The sequence below is a fragment of the Apis mellifera genome, linkage group LG11 (assembly GCF_003254395.2).
Source record: "Apis mellifera strain DH4 linkage group LG11, Amel_HAv3.1, whole genome shotgun sequence".
In the NCBI taxonomy this organism is placed as follows: domain Eukaryota; kingdom Metazoa; phylum Arthropoda; class Insecta; order Hymenoptera; family Apidae; genus Apis; species Apis mellifera.
Window position 1 is genome coordinate 15,003,051 of NC_037648.1, and position 17,952 is coordinate 15,021,002.

At 27.7% G+C, this 17,952-nt stretch overlaps 4 protein-coding genes across 10 annotated transcripts; 2 read left to right on the forward strand and 2 right to left on the reverse strand.

Moving 5' to 3' along the window:
- Positions 1–279: 279 nt before the first annotated feature.
- Positions 280–2,427, reverse strand: LOC551467 (syntaxin-18). The gene is made up of 2 exons (XM_006566676.3): positions 2,273–2,427; positions 280–2,207 (listed from the first exon to the last, which is right to left on the reverse strand). The coding sequence occupies exon 2, from the start codon at positions 1,945–1,947 to the stop codon at positions 976–978; it is 972 nt and encodes a 323-aa protein (XP_006566739.1). The 5' UTR covers positions 1,948–2,207; positions 2,273–2,427; the 3' UTR covers positions 280–975.
- A 329-nt stretch (positions 2,428–2,756) lies between these two features.
- On the forward strand, positions 2,757–4,518 carry LOC107965192 (coatomer subunit epsilon). The gene is made up of 3 exons (XM_016914937.2): positions 2,757–2,907; positions 3,098–3,586; positions 3,655–4,518. The coding sequence occupies exons 1-3, from the start codon at positions 2,776–2,778 to the stop codon at positions 3,961–3,963; spliced, it is 930 nt and encodes a 309-aa protein (XP_016770426.1). The 5' UTR covers positions 2,757–2,775; the 3' UTR covers positions 3,964–4,518.
- A 47-nt stretch (positions 4,519–4,565) lies between these two features.
- On the forward strand, positions 4,566–9,181 carry LOC409838 (poly(A) RNA polymerase gld-2 homolog A). 5 transcript variants are annotated; one of them, XM_016914935.2, is made up of 12 exons: positions 4,566–4,978; positions 5,426–5,514; positions 6,096–6,242; positions 6,345–6,736; positions 6,821–7,020; positions 7,090–7,373; positions 7,439–7,607; positions 7,689–7,832; positions 7,917–8,045; positions 8,121–8,310; positions 8,379–8,494; positions 8,585–9,181. In XM_016914935.2, the coding sequence occupies exons 3-12, from the start codon at positions 6,099–6,101 to the stop codon at positions 8,746–8,748; spliced, it is 1,932 nt and encodes a 643-aa protein (XP_016770424.1). In that variant the 5' UTR covers positions 4,566–4,978; positions 5,426–5,514; positions 6,096–6,098; the 3' UTR covers positions 8,749–9,181. The 5 variants fall into 5 exon arrangements, 4 of the variants coding, with proteins under 4 accessions (XP_016770424.1, XP_026299537.1, XP_016770422.1 ...); XM_026443752.1 differs by lacking the exon at positions 4,566–4,978 and adding an exon at positions 4,992–5,141; XR_001704809.2 differs by lacking the exons at positions 4,566–4,978; positions 5,426–5,514 and having other exon boundaries at positions 5,922–6,242; positions 8,389–8,494.
- A 1,298-nt stretch (positions 9,182–10,479) lies between these two features.
- LOC409839 (regulator of nonsense transcripts 1) lies at positions 10,480–17,236 on the reverse strand. 3 transcript variants are annotated; one of them, XM_393330.7, is made up of 6 exons: positions 16,886–17,236; positions 16,566–16,786; positions 15,661–15,938; positions 15,425–15,580; positions 14,756–15,349; positions 10,480–14,683 (listed from the first exon to the last, which is right to left on the reverse strand). In XM_393330.7, exons 2-6 carry the CDS (start codon positions 16,752–16,754, stop codon positions 12,541–12,543), a joined length of 3,360 nt encoding a protein of 1,119 aa, XP_393330.3. In that variant the 5' UTR covers positions 16,755–16,786; positions 16,886–17,236; the 3' UTR covers positions 10,480–12,540. The 3 variants fall into 3 exon arrangements, with proteins under 3 accessions (XP_393330.3, XP_006566742.2, XP_006566741.2); XM_006566679.2 differs by having other exon boundaries at positions 16,917–17,214; XM_006566678.3 differs by having other exon boundaries at positions 16,865–17,203.
- Positions 17,237–17,952: the final 716 nt, after the last annotated feature.

Consider the following 17,952-nt stretch of genomic DNA (forward strand, 5'->3'; position numbering starts at 1 on the left):
GTTTTAAATATCGTTTTTACAAAAGATTGAAAAAAAATATAAACAATTAGAAATCTAATAATAATTCATATTTACAATAATATTGTAAATAACTTGGTGCATTGCTTTTTTCATATTAGCATATTTACAATAATACATTTAATTATATTTATAAGAATTATTATTATATTTCGAAAGTAAATTTCTTTTTACATTTAATAATTAAATAATTGTTATTCGTTTATAAAAAGAAAGAAAAAATTTATGCTATCAAAAAATAGGCAATTTGCTATGAGAATCTTTTTTTTATTAAAATTATAATTCTAATTTGTGTTTGGCTATTTATGTTTGATTTAGCTGTTGCTTATCCAAATTATTATTATATACAGCTAATATTAAAATTACTCTGTAAATCAAAGGTAATAATGGATGATACATCCTGTAAATATTTTTTTACATAAAATTATAAGTGACAAATCAAATCTATTTACATTACACTTTTTATGTACTGGATATATATACCATATAAGAAACTTTAATCATTTATTCATGATAGATATAAGTTTAAAAAAAGAAGAAATATCAAGCGAGTTGCCTCTAAATACTTCATATTAAGATAGCATTAATAATTTTTAAGCAATGAAAGATATAAGAGAATGTATCTTATACACATTTATGACAGTTTCATTAATTTACAGAATAATTTTCTGTTAAACCAAATATTAACAAGACAACAAAAATTGTACATGGTATATGTGCAAATATGTATATATAAATAAATATATACATATACTATAAATTTTATTATATAAGATGTAGCTGTTATGTAAAATGTTTGGGGATAAAATACAATGACATATTTTGGCAAATGTTTTGTTCATTATCATTTACAGAGTAACAGAGTGTACAAGTATTATATCAATATTTTACATATAATACAACATTCTTCAGATGTTTGTACAAAGAAAATGTAATAAAATAATATATCTCTTTATTTTATGGATTATACCAATCGAGAAACAATAGAGAAAAAGACATAACTAAAAGAAAAAAAAGAATCCACACTCTGAGTCCTGCATTTCTCTGAATTGCTTGTCTAATTTGCTCATTAGCTTCTTTCACGTTTTCTGTTGATCCAACAACTGTTGTCATTAAACGATCTAAATCTTTATCTTGATCTAATACTTTTTCTGTGAATATTTCTTGAAGTTCGGCTATGTGTACAACTTTACTTTCTATATGTCTTACTTCTTCTGTTAATGTATTAAGTTCATTATATAATTGTTCATTTTCTGCCTCAAATACTTGTATATCTTCAGGTGATATTTCTTCTTCATATATTAATGTATTTACATCCCCATTTATTTCTTGTATTTTCATAGGACTTGAGTCATCAGAATTAATTTTATTTTCTTTGTCTTCAGTTTTTTCATTTGTGTTTGAACTTAATTTTATTTTGTGCTCTAATTCTTTAATTGGTTTTTTCTCTAATTCTAATTTAGCAATTTTTCTTATTTCCATTGCTCTTTTTACTCGTATTGCTTTTTGTTCTGAATAAATTTTACAAACATTCTTCAGATAATCTTCAATTAACAATAACATGATTTCTCTATGTTCCAAATTTTGTGGAGAAACTTCAGAACTTGCTATCTCTCTTTTTAATTCCTTGATTAACTGGGAACAAGTAGTCATTATTTTTTGCGCACCAACATCAATTTTATCACGATCAGCATCCGTCATACTTGGTATATTTGACATGTAGTTAGAAAAATTTAAATATGCTTTTCGATTTTCCAACAAAAATTCGCGTAATTTTGAAATTTGTGCAACAACACCTTGAACTTTTATAAAAAAGGCACTTTTATTTTTTGCCTTTTTTATATTTTGTGTATTATCAATAATTCCTAAAGCTTTATTACGAAGACTAATAGTTTTTACACTTGCTTTAAATAATGTACTGACATCCATTTTTATTTGCCGTTAAAATTAATTTTTTTTGCACAATTTTTAATAAAAAAGAAGGCACCTTATTTTATATTTACTTAGCAACTTATTATATTCAATAAATTAAAAAGCCAAAATTTAAAATAAAACTTACAATTATAAAGAATGGGTATGTATAATATTTCATGAAATACATATAAGAAAAATTCGTCATTTCAAATAAATTTTTTATCGAACTTTAAGATGTTCATCATATAGTATTACAAACTATCACAATTCTTAACCTAAAAATAAGAAAATACAAAAAGTTATTATATGTTAAATTATTTTAATAATTGAAAAAATATACCATGGTAAATAAATTAATATGTATATATAAAATTGTAATAATTTTTGTTATAACTATATTATTTATTAATTTCAATATCCAAAAAAATTGTCAAAATCTAACTATCACTTTTAAAATAAAAATTTTTATCATTTATAAAATCTTATATGGAATATAAGATTGTATATATTACATTTATATTTTATACATTTTTATTATTTTTGACAATACACATTTCAAATAATATATATATATATATATATGTATATACATATATATACATATATATACATATATATATAATAAAATATAAAATCTTGCTATAGTATATGAAATTTAAAATATATCTAGAATCAAAAAATGTATATTTATATGAAGTCGAATAAATGAAAAAAGAATTAATTTTAGAATTTTAAAATATAATAAAATATAAATTGAAAAAATATACAAATTAAATTATTTTTATGCAATCAAATAATTGATATCGCAATGTACGATTTTTGAAAACCGGAACATATAGTTGAATGAAATACTACTACCGAAATGACAAGATGGCACGTCAGCAGCAAGCAGACGTTGACGAACTTTTCGATGTAAAAAATCATTTCTATATTGGCAATTATCAACAATGTATCAACGAAGCACAAAAAATCAAGGTTTGTAATCATAGAATATGTTTTTTCTAAATGTTACGCTTTTCTTTTATACAAAAAATATTTTTTTCTGTATCAAAACAAATTATTTTATTGTTACGATGTATTAATTTAATTTTTATCTATATTAATGTTAAAAATAATTTCTTAATTATTTAAATTAAAATATTAATATTAATTTATATTACTGTAGTCATCTTCACCAGAAGTGATAATGGAACGAGATGTATTTCTCTATCGTGCATATATAGCACAAAGAAAATTCCGTGTTGTGCTAGATGAAATTAATAATTCTTCTCCTCCTGACTTACAACCATTGAAGATGTTGGCAGACTATTTTGCAAATCCATGTCGCAGAGAAGCGATTGTCGCAGAATTGCAACAAGCGACTAATCGCACTAATTATGATAATCACAATTTTCTGATTGTTGCTGCAACTATCTATTATCATGAAAAAAACTTAGAAGCAGCACTTAGGATACTTCGTAATGTAGATCATCTAGAATGTTTAGCCTTAACTCTGCAAATTTATTTAAAAATGGATCGATTGGATCTTGCAAAGAAAGAATTAGTTACTATGCAGGAGAAAGATGATGATGCTACTCTAACTCAGTTGGCACAAGCATGGTTAAATATAAGCAGTGGTGGAGATAAGTTACAAGATGCTTATTATATATTTCAAGTAAAATTATATTTATTATATATGTTTAGTTTAAAGATAGTCTATTATAATATATTATATAATTTTAGGATATGATAGATAAACATTCCAGTACAAGTATGTTATTAAATGGTCAAGCTACTTGTTTTATTGGACAAGCTAAATATGAAGAAGCTGAAACAGCTTTACAAGAATCTTTGGATAAAGATAGTAATAATCCAGATACTTTAATCAATATGATTGTACTTTCTCAGCATATGGGAAAACCACCTGAAGTTGCTAATCGTTATTTAAGTCAATTGAAGGATTCACATTTGGAACATCCATTTGTTAAAGAATATTTACAAAAAGAAATAGAATTCCAAAGACTCAGGAAACAATATTCTTTATCTGCCTAAACTATATTGACTCATAGCATTTTATAAATTAAAATTAAGAAAGCATTGAGAGTGATATAACAATATGAATAGATGCAAAGTGCTATGAGATTAGGATGTTATTGCAGGGTATAACGCACTTCAATTAAAATTAAATTTTTATTTGTTATAGAATTTTTTTTTTTCTTCATATATTTTTCGTTTAGTGGTTTTATACGAGATATTTCACTTTTGCATGAAATTTTTATGATAACTGGCAAATAAAAAGATAGATAAGTGAAACTATTTACAACTTTTACATATATAATTAAGAAAAAAATATAAAAAGTAATTAGATATCTACTTCATCTACTCTCTTAATAAAATATTTACAATAAGAATAAAATATGGCTGCCATTTTATATTACAGTTATAAAAAAATTATGAAAGAATGTAATAAAATTCCAAATTGCATGCATTTTAACATACAGTAGGTAAATTTCATCTTACATATTGTTATAGTATAATGATTTGTTCTATGCATTAGTATTTATAAAAAAAACAAATTACATTGAAATACACATTAAACTAAATAAATTTACTAGTATTTTTTCTTCTATTATAAATAAAATATGAAAAGTTGAAGCGATCGGCAACTTTTCTCATAACTCCTTTGGTAAGTTGCAATTTCTTTCGAGCCTCGCCATCTAACGTCACATTTTGTAAATATTTAGTGTCAAGCCGAAAAACGTTTATTACATGGGAGAATTCGAAAATTTAAACGGACAAGTTTAGTTAGTCGGAATGTGTTAAAAGTGACAAGAGTTCGGTGTAAATCCTAAAGACATTTGTCGTAAAAAAAGATAATTTCGTTATTAAAGATCACGAATTAGTCACTGGATTCCGGCGGGAGATACAATTGCATTGAGACACTTTTGAATATCTTTGTTCTTTGGTAATCGTTTGGGAGGGACCAAGAAACAGATTGTGGATTTTTTCTTTGAGAAATATCGTGTTAGATCAACACAAATCTTTAGAACATGGCGACACAAAATAGGTATATAATTATTTCTAACAATATAATTATAAAGATGCTGATTAGAATAATAGTCTATAATTATGTTTTGCTTTCTATTATCCATCATCTTCGTCGGTTAACCAATCTTTCTAATTTTTGTACTCTTTTCAACTAATCATTTTCACTGTTATTTATAGCACAGGTAGTTTTTTTCTTTATATGATACATTTTGAATATAACTGATAAATACTTTCTATGTATATCTATAGTCACGATTGTATTATATCGTGTGTGCTACGTATTAGAAATTATTTTTTAATTATATAGTATTATAATGTCGGTATTTAACCTATAATGTAGAAAATTTTTATATAGCAGAATTATTATACTGCATTATTATACTTTAAAATTTCTAATAAAACTATTGTTCATTAACAATGTTCATTAAATCGATATTGAATTTTTAAGATTTTTATATGTTTTCAGGAACGCACTTTGCTAGTCGTAAACCTGTACGTCCGCTAGAATTTGAAAAATAGAAGTGTGCGATTAAACGTCACAACGGCTGAACAAAAGTACTATTTACTTTTGGAATTACATGACAATAAACGAGATACAATAAAAAAAAACAAATAATTCATATGCAAATAATTTAAAAAAAATTAATTTGAAGTCATAGAGGAATGATATATATTAAAATATAAGATACATGGTTTTTCTGAAATTATTATTTGTTTTATAATTATTCAGAATACTGTTTATATTCTAAATTATTTTGGATTAACTTAATTATATTTATCTATTTCATATTCATAGATTATATTACATTGTTATTTGCAAATGTTTAAAAATATATTATATATGCAATGAAAAAATAATAGGAGAAAATATTTGAATATTAGTATATAATAGTTGTACATGATTATTTGTTAATGAATTTTATTTTTTAATTTAAATTTATTGCAAATTAATATATAATAATATTCATTTTATTTAGTACATCATAATTCTTATTTTGTTAAAAAAAGAATATAAAGATCATATATATGTGTTCTATTAAAGAATATTTCCTCTAGATTTAAGTATTTTGTAGCATTTTATACATTTATTTTTGACTATGTATCATACTATGTATCCACCACAAATAATGGTGCAGATAATGGGTGGCCAACAGGCAAATGGACAGTGTCCACCAGTTCAATCACACACAATGCACATTCATGGTGCAAGTGCATTCCATCAGGCAGAATATGCAAAATATCGCTCAGATGCTTGTTCTCAGAACAGACATCAAATGATACAGGTATATTATCATTTATATCATAAGTTTAAAAAGTTCAAAAATATTAATATATTTTATATTTTGTTAAAAAAATGTCTTTGAGTACAAGCAGTATTCTTGCAGACAGGATCTTATCCATTGGAGCTATTGCAATTGATGGGGGTTGAAATACCATCTCTACGACATGTAGAGTATATGCAATCAAATAACAGCACACAAACAGGACACTGGCAAAGACGTATAAATATTTCAAACAATACACCTATTATACCTTCTCCACATCTTGCTTTTAGACCCAATGATAATAACTTGACAAGCAAAAAGTCAAACTGGTATAATAAATTAAGTAAAAGAACTTCTTTTCGAGATTCTTACGTAAATAACGAAAAATATAGCAGTGATAGTGGCTTTAGTTCACGATCTCCAACACCAAATAAACATCATATTGATAGTAGTCAAACAGAAAGCTCGGATGAACGAGATTCTGTAATTTCTTCAGTCGAACAAAGTATGAAGTAAGTGTTATTTATGTAAATAAATAAGGATGATTAAAAAGGATTTTAATAATATAATTTTTTAATACATTATAAAATCAAAAGATTATTGTGTTCCAGAAAGTCACACAAAATACATCCAAATAATGTTACAAACAATAGAATAATGCAATATGGTATAATTTCAAATAGTTCTACACATCAATATTATCAGAATCAACGATCTATTAATTGTTATCCTACTACCATGTCAACATCTAGAACTCAAATGCAAACTTATCAGAATAAAAGAAGGTATCATTCAGGTATGTTTAGAATAATGATTGCATGCTAATTCATCTATCATTTACTTTAGAAACAAATTTTAATTTTAGGAAGGAATAGTCCACCTCCTCAAAGATTACCTAGAAATAAAAGATATATGGGATTATTATCGCCTAATTATCATATGTTTCCCAGATATGGAATTGCTCCAGATCGATTTCTAGCTAGATCACATTTAGTTGAGGTAACTCGTACACCAGATGATTTACTTAATGGATCAATTTGGGATAAACTTTCGAAAGATATTTGGTCGAAATTTATGTTAAATCAACAGACTGAGACTGTTTATAGGAACAAGATGATGCTTTGGAGATATCTTTATGTTTACATCAAGGTAATATATAATTTAAACATTTTGTATATATGAATGAATATTTAAATTGTAATATTTATTTTCAGACAGCATTTCCAAAATATGGGTTATTTTTAGTTGGTTCTACAATGAATGGTTTTGGATCAGATAATAGTGATGTTGACATGTGCCTCTTAGTAAGACATACAGAAATGGATCAAAGGAATGAAGCTATTGGACATTTAGAGCAAATATTGAAATGCCTTAAAAGATGTGGTACAATTTAAATATTAGTTTTACACTTATTAATTAATTATAAAATTTCAAATTAATAAAGTAAGATTTTTATGTTAACAGATTTTATAGAACAATTAGAACTTATACAAGCAAAAGTACCAATTCTAAAATTCCATGATTCGATACAAAATTTAGAAGTTGATTTAAATTGTAACAATGCTGTTGGAATTCGAAATACTCATCTTCTTTATTGTTATTCTCGAAGTAAAATGATTTTAATTAATAAAAAAAATATTTAAATTATGATAATTTACTTTACATTCAATTATTTTTTCAAATATTTTACAGTTGATTGGAGAGTGAGACCATTGGTACTTGTGGTTAAACTTTGGGCTCAATCTCAGGATATTAATGACGCCAAGAACATGACAATATCCAGTTATTCCTTAGTTCTTATGGTCATTCATTTTTTGCAGTGTATTTATCCAATTTATTTTTTACTTCATAATAGATATGTATTGTTTATTTATTTAAATATATTATTTTTCTTAGATGGTGTCAATCCACCGGTTTTACCTTGTTTACATTCCCTTTATGAGGGTAAATTCACACCACATACAGACATCCATTGCATAGATATCCAAGAAGAACTGGATATTCCAGTTTCCGTACTTCGGCCTAAGAATCGTCAGTCGTTAGGAGAATTGTTCATCGAATTTTTTCGGTATTATGTCATGTTCGAGTGAGTAGAAAAAAAAATATTAAGATATATTTCAATAAATAATATTATACTAAATAAAAATTAATTAGTTTCAATCAGTATGCGATATCAGTCCGTTTGGCTAATAAAATACCAATAGAAGAATGTCGAAGAGCACGATCTTATAAAAATGATCCTCATCAGTGGAAATATTTATGTATTGAAGGTGATTAATGAGATAAGTTAATGAGATAAGTTAGGAATCATTAAAGAAAAAATAATGTTTTATATTCATTAAATATTTATATATTTGCAGAACCTTTTGATCTAACTAACACTGCTAGATCAGTTTACGATCCAGATGTTTTTGCAAGGATTAAATACGTATTTGATTGTACATACCAGAAATTGAAAGAACATCATGACCTAGCCAGGATATTCGTCAAGGTGGATTCTACTTCACCCTATACTATGACGTAATCACATTCATACAGGCTGGTACAGAAATATTCACATTATCTAGTATAATTTTATATTCGAAAAACGGTTTATTTTTGCAATTGGCCTCTTCCAATGTAATTCGAGGCAATTCGACTGATATTACTTACGGTATGAGATAAAATAGTACAATGAGGTAATTTTCTACGCTTATCTTGAGCTAATATGCTCGTATCTTGTGATAATAGCCTGCACTTTCGTGCAATGGCTCATTCGTTGCGTTTAGAAACTCGAGTTTTTCTCTCGTCTCGTTTTGTTTCAGTTTTATTTCCTTTTTATAAACATATAAAACAACTCGCTGCAAGAATTTATACTTATATGAAAAAAAAAGAAATAATTATAACATGAAAGTGCAATAGCATTTGTGACTTGAAAATGGTGCTAAATCAAATCTAACATTCGATGATAACAATTATACATGAATGAGATACTTTTATATAAAAATATTCCTATCCTATTTAGAATTTTTTTTAAGTTCATTTTGATATATAACTTTATAAAGTTTTTCAAAATTTTCGAATACGAAAATACAGTGCCTTACACTTATCGGCTATTGTAATTTATTCGATAAGTAGTTTCTCATTAATCTAAAAATTATCGTAAAAAATTTCATGTTTTTTTTGACAATTAGCTAAAAAAATTATATATTTAAAATTATAAAAATGACATGTCGAATCATCGAAAATTTTCTTTAGTATTTAAAATATTCAAATATGAAATAAGAAAAGTACTTATTATTAATTTAAAAAATGTAGCGAATAAATTTACACTTTAGAAAAGCCTAAAAAAAAATATATCTCTTTGAGATAATGAAAAAAAATTAAAAAGTAAAAAAGATAAAAAATTGTTGTTCGAAAAAAAACAAAAATTAGAAATTGAAAAAAGATAATAATATTTACACTAAACTATCAACGAAAAGATGTAAAAATCAATTCATCCAGCATACCACATAATTATATATTAAAAAATCTTGCAAGTAGACTGAACAATTTAATTAATCATTTTATCAAATTTTCAATAGTTTTCTTTTTCTTAAAATGGACATATTCTGTCATTAAAGTTCCTATTTTCATTAAAAGAATTAAAAATCCTTACTTCCGGTTCTAGTCTTCTTTTGATTAGTCTTTCGTATGAAAAATGCGTGAAATAATATATATGAGGTATTTAAAATATCGTATAGTAAAAACATAAGGCTGTGTTAACAGTATAAAACGTGTAAACTACAATTTTTGCGCCTGTGCAGATAATTAAAGTACATATTATTTATAAATCAAACGTAAAATTAATAATTTCTTTAAGAAAAAACAATTTTTTTCATCAAGTATTTTTTTTTTTTTGTAAGTATAAATAATTTAAACAAATTTCCAGGTAAATGTTAACTATGTACATCGTATTTTGACAGGCCTAATATATTTTTATAAATAATTATTTACTTATTTTTGTAACAGATATAAAGAAATTAAATATTGTCTTCCTTCGCTAAACTAAAAAATTCATGATCTTTCTGATTTTGTCAATTATACGCACATGTTATATGCTAATTATACGCTAAATTTTAAGGCGATATCATCAAATTTTTGTAATTTCGATTTTGTTGTTAAATAAAAACTATTTATATACATAACATTTGAATATTATATTATCATTAAATTTTGTCGTAGAATTAATATTCTTAAATCACATTAGATTTTGCAGGTTAGAAACGAACGAAAATTGTTTTTCCAAATTAAATTTATTCATTTTTTAAAGTTCACAATGAATTTTCATATTATATTCTGCAGTTAGCGGTGCGCTGTTGGTCGGAAAGGAGAAAAGAAAACAATTTTGTATTATGTAATGTTGTTTTCTTTCTTTTTCTCATTCTTAATTTGTTTCGTGAGTTTGTTATCCAAATTTTTTACCGCGAGAAGCCAGTACAGATAAAAAATACAGAAAAAAATTGCAGAGGGTTTGCAAGAGTATAAAAAAAAAAAAAAAAGAAAAAAAAGGAGAGAAAACAAAAGAAAGAATCTAAATTATAAAGAATTAGCAGATAGAATCATATACTTTGGTCAGTATATTAGAACGCATAAAATATTATGAACACTAAATGAACTACTCATATCTTTATAGATAAGAATAATATTCAAAATCCAGATAATTTCGTTTCTTTTTTTTTTTCAAAACTGTGTCAATTTTCATTTAAACAATATTATTATAAAATTGCAATGTTAATCAAAATTAACATTTTTATTTCTTTTCTTTAATTTCTTTTCCTTCTTTTTTGAAGGAAATTGTTTTAATTACTTGAACATACATTTGTAATTTGTTTCTTTTTCTTTTTTTTCTTTTTTTTTTTTGTCATTTATATGCAAATCCTATAAAAGAAAAAACAAGTACTGAATGAAAATCATTTTTCTCATTCTTGCGCGCTCTGTCGGCCCCTGCGGTAAATAAAATATATACAATATATATATATGTGTATGTATGTGTATATATATATCGATCTAACCAGAAAAGATAGAAAGTAATTAACATGATCAAAATTAATAAGATTCCTTATTGATTAGCGTAATGTTAATATTACGCTATACTTATGAGAAAGGATTCCTCCTTCATGACGATACTCAAGTGTCGGCCTTATGCTGTTTGACGACAATTTGGTCAGAAATTTCTGATCAACCTGATGATGTTTTATCAATTCAGGAATAAGTCAATGACGATAATAATCGTGCTATTTTCTTTTGTTATCAATATTGTTGAGTGTCCACGCGTTGCAAGAATCGTACTTTTTATTATAATTTTTTTCGCAGTTTACAAAATAATAATTAAACGGCATACGGATCACCAAAAAAAGAAAAAAGAAAAAAAAGAAAAAACAATTTCACTGTGAAATTCCAGGATTTAATCCTTTTAGATTTTTCTCAGCAATAGCTGTTTATTTCATATCTTTTTAAAGAAAAATAAAAAAAAATGTAACGCGTTATTAGACTCAATAATATAATGCGTCTTAATTCTTTTTTTCTTTTGTTTACATCGTGGATATATCAAATATCCATAACATTGTAAATATTTCCTTTTTTTTCTGTTTTGCCATTTAGAGATTCGTTCAGTCGTTTCAACTAATATATTGGCACATTTCTCAAATTTGATCAAGTCATGAAGCGTTACACGTTCCATATCTTCCATTTTTCTCTTTTATCTTTATTATCATTACATTTTTTTGTTTTTCAGTATTTTGATGTTTTTTTTTTATTTTTTTTTTTATTTTTTATTTTTTTTTTTTATATTGCTGTGTGTAATTTTAACGTCACTTGATCCCCGCGATAAAACGGTACGTTCACGGTAAACGCGTGTCACAGTGATAGTTGGTAATTTAGTGTGATAATGTCGTCTCCCAGTCTCTTTCTTTTTTTTGTATTTTTAAGAAATTTTTTTTTTGGCTTGTCGCACTTGTTATGCCCGGTGGTTTTACTCTTTAACCATTTCCTTTCCCCGTCTAGAACAATTCAGCATTTCGACGGTAAATGGCGACGAACTCTCCCGTTTGTAGTATTTTTTTTTGTTTTTTTTTTTTTTTTTTTTTTTTTTTGGTTTGCTTGTTTGTTTTAAAACCCTCTTTTAAAACGCCGACGACTGCGTGTGCATATACCGTACTCGATCGCCGAGCCGTTTTACCGTTTTGCGCAGTTAGTGATTTGTGGTTGTTGGTCGAAGAAGAATTGGTCGAACGAGCCTTCAGTCGCTCCCGCGACGCTGCATAGCAATTGCGTTGCTCAGCCGTACGATCTCGGCTCAATATGGCTGGGAGAATTGTCCCCCAGCTTGTGACTGTCCAGATTGATAAAAACCACTTCGATCACCTTGATAAGTTGAGTCTTGAGATAATAAACCATCCATTTGCGATTGAAATTCTCCGACAGCAAATGAATCCTGAGAAAGCTCTGCTTGACTAAGGCCGGGCTGAGAAAGACTGAAACCTGGTTGTGACATTCCCTGTGTCGTACCTTGAGTTAATGGTAAACCTGGCTGACTATATGGTTGAGTATTTTGTTCCGTTTGACTTAGTTTGCCCATTCGTGGACCCTGTTTATTTTTCGATAAAGATGTTCCTCGACGATTACGTTGATTTTGTCTAGCCTGTAATGCCTGTTGATGTTGATTATAAAATCGCGGAGGTACATGTGCCATATTCATAAACATTCCCACTGGAACTGGTACATTATTCATCGCTGCTTGAGCCCTCTCTGGACTAATATAGCTTATGGTGTCATGGGTCCTACTGAATATATCTAAAGGTACGTTTCTTTGATAATAAGGATTATGATTTTGCGTTCCATTAACCTGAGTACCTGATCGATCGTACACGGAACCTGGAATAAGAGCTTCTCTTGCGTCATACATTGACGTAGACATGAAATGAGAACCTGGATTAGCAGCATTAACAAGTTTCTTTGGTTTAGCAAATTGAATCATAGATTCTTTAAGATTATTTAAAGGTCCTTCTACTAGAACTTTTTGTTCTTTATAAAAACTCAATAAATGATTCCATAATGGTTGCTTTGATAATACTTTTGGATTTCCTACAATTATGATTCCATACTTCGCTCGGGTTAAAGCTACGTTTAACCTTCGTGGGTCATTCAGAAATCCAATACCTTGATGTTCATTCGATCGGACACAAGACATAATTATTATATCTTTTTCTCTACCCTGAAATGCATCTACACTGGCAACCTCGATCTCCTGATAAAGTTTCGAGTGCAAGGATCCTTGATATTGCATGTATTGAACTAAATAGGCTCGTTGACCTTCATATGGAGTTATTACTCCAATTTGTTCAGGCTTTACACCACAACGTAAAAATCTAGTTGCTATTTTTTCAACATTAGATGCTTCCGTTCGATTCAAATACGATGTACCACTTCCAGCTATTTCTTCTTGACCTTGAGTAACATAAAAAAACATAGGTTTGTCAGGTGCAGGCCAAGGAAAATCAATTTTCAACAATTTTCTCTCATCTGCACATACACCATTTTGCAAAGAACCTTCATAGAAAAAATTTGATGGAAATCGAGAAAGATCTGGATGCATACGATATTGTACTTCCAATCTGAAAGGTCTAATTCCAAGTACAACTAGTCTTTCGAAAAGAGATTGTGATAAACCTGCTCTTGCAGCTTTTTTGCACATAACTACTGGTCCTAATTGACAATGATCACCAACGAGAATTAATTGTTTTGCTCCAAGAACAACTGGCACCATACATTCAGGTTCAGTTGCTTGCATACTCTCATCAATAAGAATCGAATGAAACTTGAGCCTGTGTAACCTAGGATCACCAGCTCCAACACAGGTACAGCAAATTACATCAGCTGCTTCCAATAATTCTTTTTCTGCTGCTTTTTTTAATAATCTGTAACGTTTTTCATCAACGCTAGATAATTCTCCGGTTTCATCTTTTAATTGCTGCAATTTTTGCAATTCGGTATTTGTCTCCATATTTTTGATTTGATTATGAAGAGCAAGAAAGCTGACTGGCGAATCGATTGCTTCTCGTGATTTTGCACAGAGTCGTACAACTTTTAAATTAGATTTATGTATTTTTTCTGTGAGTTGATCCACAGCTGTATTTGAAGGGGCACATACCAAAACAGGACCACCGTTTTGTTTTACAAGTTGATAAACTATCGTAGCGCTAGTTACAGTTTTTCCTGTTCCAGGTGGTCCTTGAATCAAAGATAAAGGTCTCTGTACAGCATGTTTTACAGCATATACTTGAGAACGATTTAAATCTGGCAAATTTGGAGCACTAAAATGTTTAGGAAGATGGCAGCGAAATAGAACTTCTTCCACTTCATGTCCTAATAATCTGTGATATATGTAACCGGATACAGAAGTATCATCCACAGCAAATTTTCGCAATGCTAATTGCATGCTATTGGAAAAAAAGAATATATTAAAAAAAAAAATGTTTAAATATTATAAAATAAAGTATGTAATAACTTACCGATCAAAACTTGTACTTTTCCAAATAAAATCAACGACGAAATTACTAACACATTCCGTCGGAGCGCCAGAATTATTTTTTAATTCGATACCGACTTCTTCTCCATAATTATCAGGAATTTTAATCACGTGTCCAATTCCAGACCAAGGTTTATGAAGTTCACCCAAATAGCGAAGTCTCAGTTCATCTCCATGCATTAACTTCATATCACCGTCTGTTTTGGCTAACATGAAATAGGCGATTGTCTTTTTATTTAGTCCAACATCCCAACGTACTTCGATATTTTCTTGAGTTTGAGATTCTTTTAAACGTTTATCATAATCGGCTTCTAATTTTACGAGTGGACCAAAAATATTTTGATATTGATATCCATCTTCATATCGCAGAAGTACTTGTTGCGGTTCTTCATCTACTCCAGGTTTTTCAAGATCTTGGAAAGTCGCATCGACATTATCTCGCCATAATTCTTCCAACTTATTGATTTGTTGAGCAGAAATTTGTCTGGCACGTAATTGTTCCTGTTCTGATGGGATTTTTACTAACCAAGCTAAAAAAGAACGATCTTCAATCAATGGTTTCCATTGTTCTTGATCCCTACAAAATTTAAAAAAAATATTAAAAATTATAATAAATCATTACATTCGTAATTTTTCTCAAAAATAAATTTACCAATTCATATCCTTTAAGGAACTTTGAGCTGCACATGGTTGGCGGCATAGTAATACAACAACAGAATCTGCTTTAGCAGGAATAAAACCAAGAACAAAAACATTCCTAACAGCACATGAATAACATTCCAAAACAGTTTCTCCCAAAGGGCCATCTCTGTAATATAAATAAATTATAATGTAAAATTAAAAATTATTATATATGTAATTATTATGAAATTAAATAAAATATAATACCTGTGTAAAGTAACTTCCTTATGTTTGGCTCGAACAAGATGGTTAATAATATGAGAACCAGATGTATTTCCACGTCCATTACAAAACCATTTGCGGCAGACATTACACATAACAACACAAGATGCTTCATGAATACCACAATATTTACATGCATGTTCTGGTAAATCACGATTGTAGTATGCTTCTTCTTCTTCTTCTTCAAATTGTAATTCTGCAAGACTTTGTGCTGCTCCAGAAATTTTCAACTCTAAAGATGAACTGCCACTTGTTCCATTAACCTAGAAAAAAATCATAACAATGTATAAATTAAAAAAAACATATTAATACATATTTATCTTAAATATTATATCTTATTTTTTAACATTTAAGAATTTTGTTTATAGTGCATTATATATATATATATATATTTTTTTAAATCTCATTTAAAATGTATTTCTTTTCATTTATAATGATATTATATTATATTATTACTTTTCTTTTCATATTCATAAAATTATAAATCGGAAATGATACAAATTACTTATCTTGCATAACAATACGAAACGTTAATTATCGCAAAAATCACCTAACCTCTAATCATCGAAAAAATATTAATTATGTTTAGAAAAAATAATTTAAATATGAGAAGATTATGTTTACAATATTTTATACATTATAAAAACTTTATTTATAAAGAAATTATTTCTTATGTATAGCATAAAAACGAAAAAAATGTATAGGTCATGAAATCAAGATAAGGCGTGGACATAGAAATAATATATATCAAAAATTAGTGAAAATAAAATTGAATGAGGTTAGGTACCAGCCAAATTTAAATAAAAACTTGGAACACAATAAAGTCAATTAACAAAAATATAGGTTAGAGGTCAAATTCAGGAGAACATATGACGAGTTAAAAAACCAACCTGTACAGGCTGGTTAGGTTGACTTTGGGCAGCATCGTGTTGCGAAGCTTGAGTTTGACTCGGTGAGGGTAATGTAAAATCGGTGAAATCAAATTCGCTACCCTGCGTGTCTGCACCGATTAAATCAGCTTCCTCTGTGTCGAGGAATGTAAGGGTCTGACTGCTAGGTCCATATGCATCGACGCTCATCCTGTACAGATACTCGATGTCCTTTTCGTGCCCTGCAAGAAGATAAATCTACCTTCGACTCCAAAAGCGATGACGACCACTTTTTCGGAATAGAATACCGCGACACACACACGAAACGCTTGTGTAATTACCGTTAGCGAAATAATAGACAAACAAAACTACCAAGTAGAGTGAACTCTTAACACTGCTCAACGAAAGAGGCCAGAGGGAATCCTACGCCATACTTCGTCTCGCGCAAGTCTCGCGCCCACCAACACCGACACGAGTATGCGACTAACTTTTCTTCTTACGCTCGTTATATGTTACGTCATCAGCTGATTTTTATGTATGTCCCGAGAGATCGAGACTGAAAGTTGGGAATTTCAGCGATTTCGTAGTCACTAACGATGATTGCCTTTCTCGCGATTTGATTTTTCGTGCCGATTTCTCTCGAAATTTTTATCGGTTAAACGTATGATAAGCGGCAGATTTCGTCGCATCCCGGTAGATGACGACACAACTCAGTTCAGTACGTGATTGTGGCGGGAAAAAGTACATTAAATATTATTTACCTTTATTTTTTCTTTAATTTCATTATTAATTATAATTTAAGTTAATAGATGTCGTTCATGTATTTAAATATTGATTTATCGAATATATTATTAATATTAAAAAATTATTATTATTAAAAAAAAAATTGTATTAATATCAAAAAGTGACTAAAATATTAAATTAAAAAAGTATTAAATTATTTTATAGATTTTATTTCGTAATTGATAATATTTCTTTTAAATAATTAAAAGGTACAAGAATAAAATTAAGCTAATACAAGTTTCGTTCTTTCATATTTTAAATTTTTATCGTAATTATACTATGTTCGTTTTTTTTAAATAACTTTATAAGATATTTAAAAATAAAAAGCAATATTCAACAGAGAGAAAATATTATTTTTTTAAGTCGTTTATTGTCAAGTTTTTTCCTACTTCCATGCACAAAATGAATATAACAATAATTCTACATTTCTATAATCTATAATCTATAATAAAAATAATAAATATAAAATTTAATATATACAAAATACTTGTATTGAATCCTATCGATTTCTACATTCTTCGGTGAATATTCGTTACATTTTTCTATTACATTAAATTACTTTACATAATATTTGTAAATATGTACTGACTTTATAATAAGTTTTTTAAAATATAGTATCTTAACT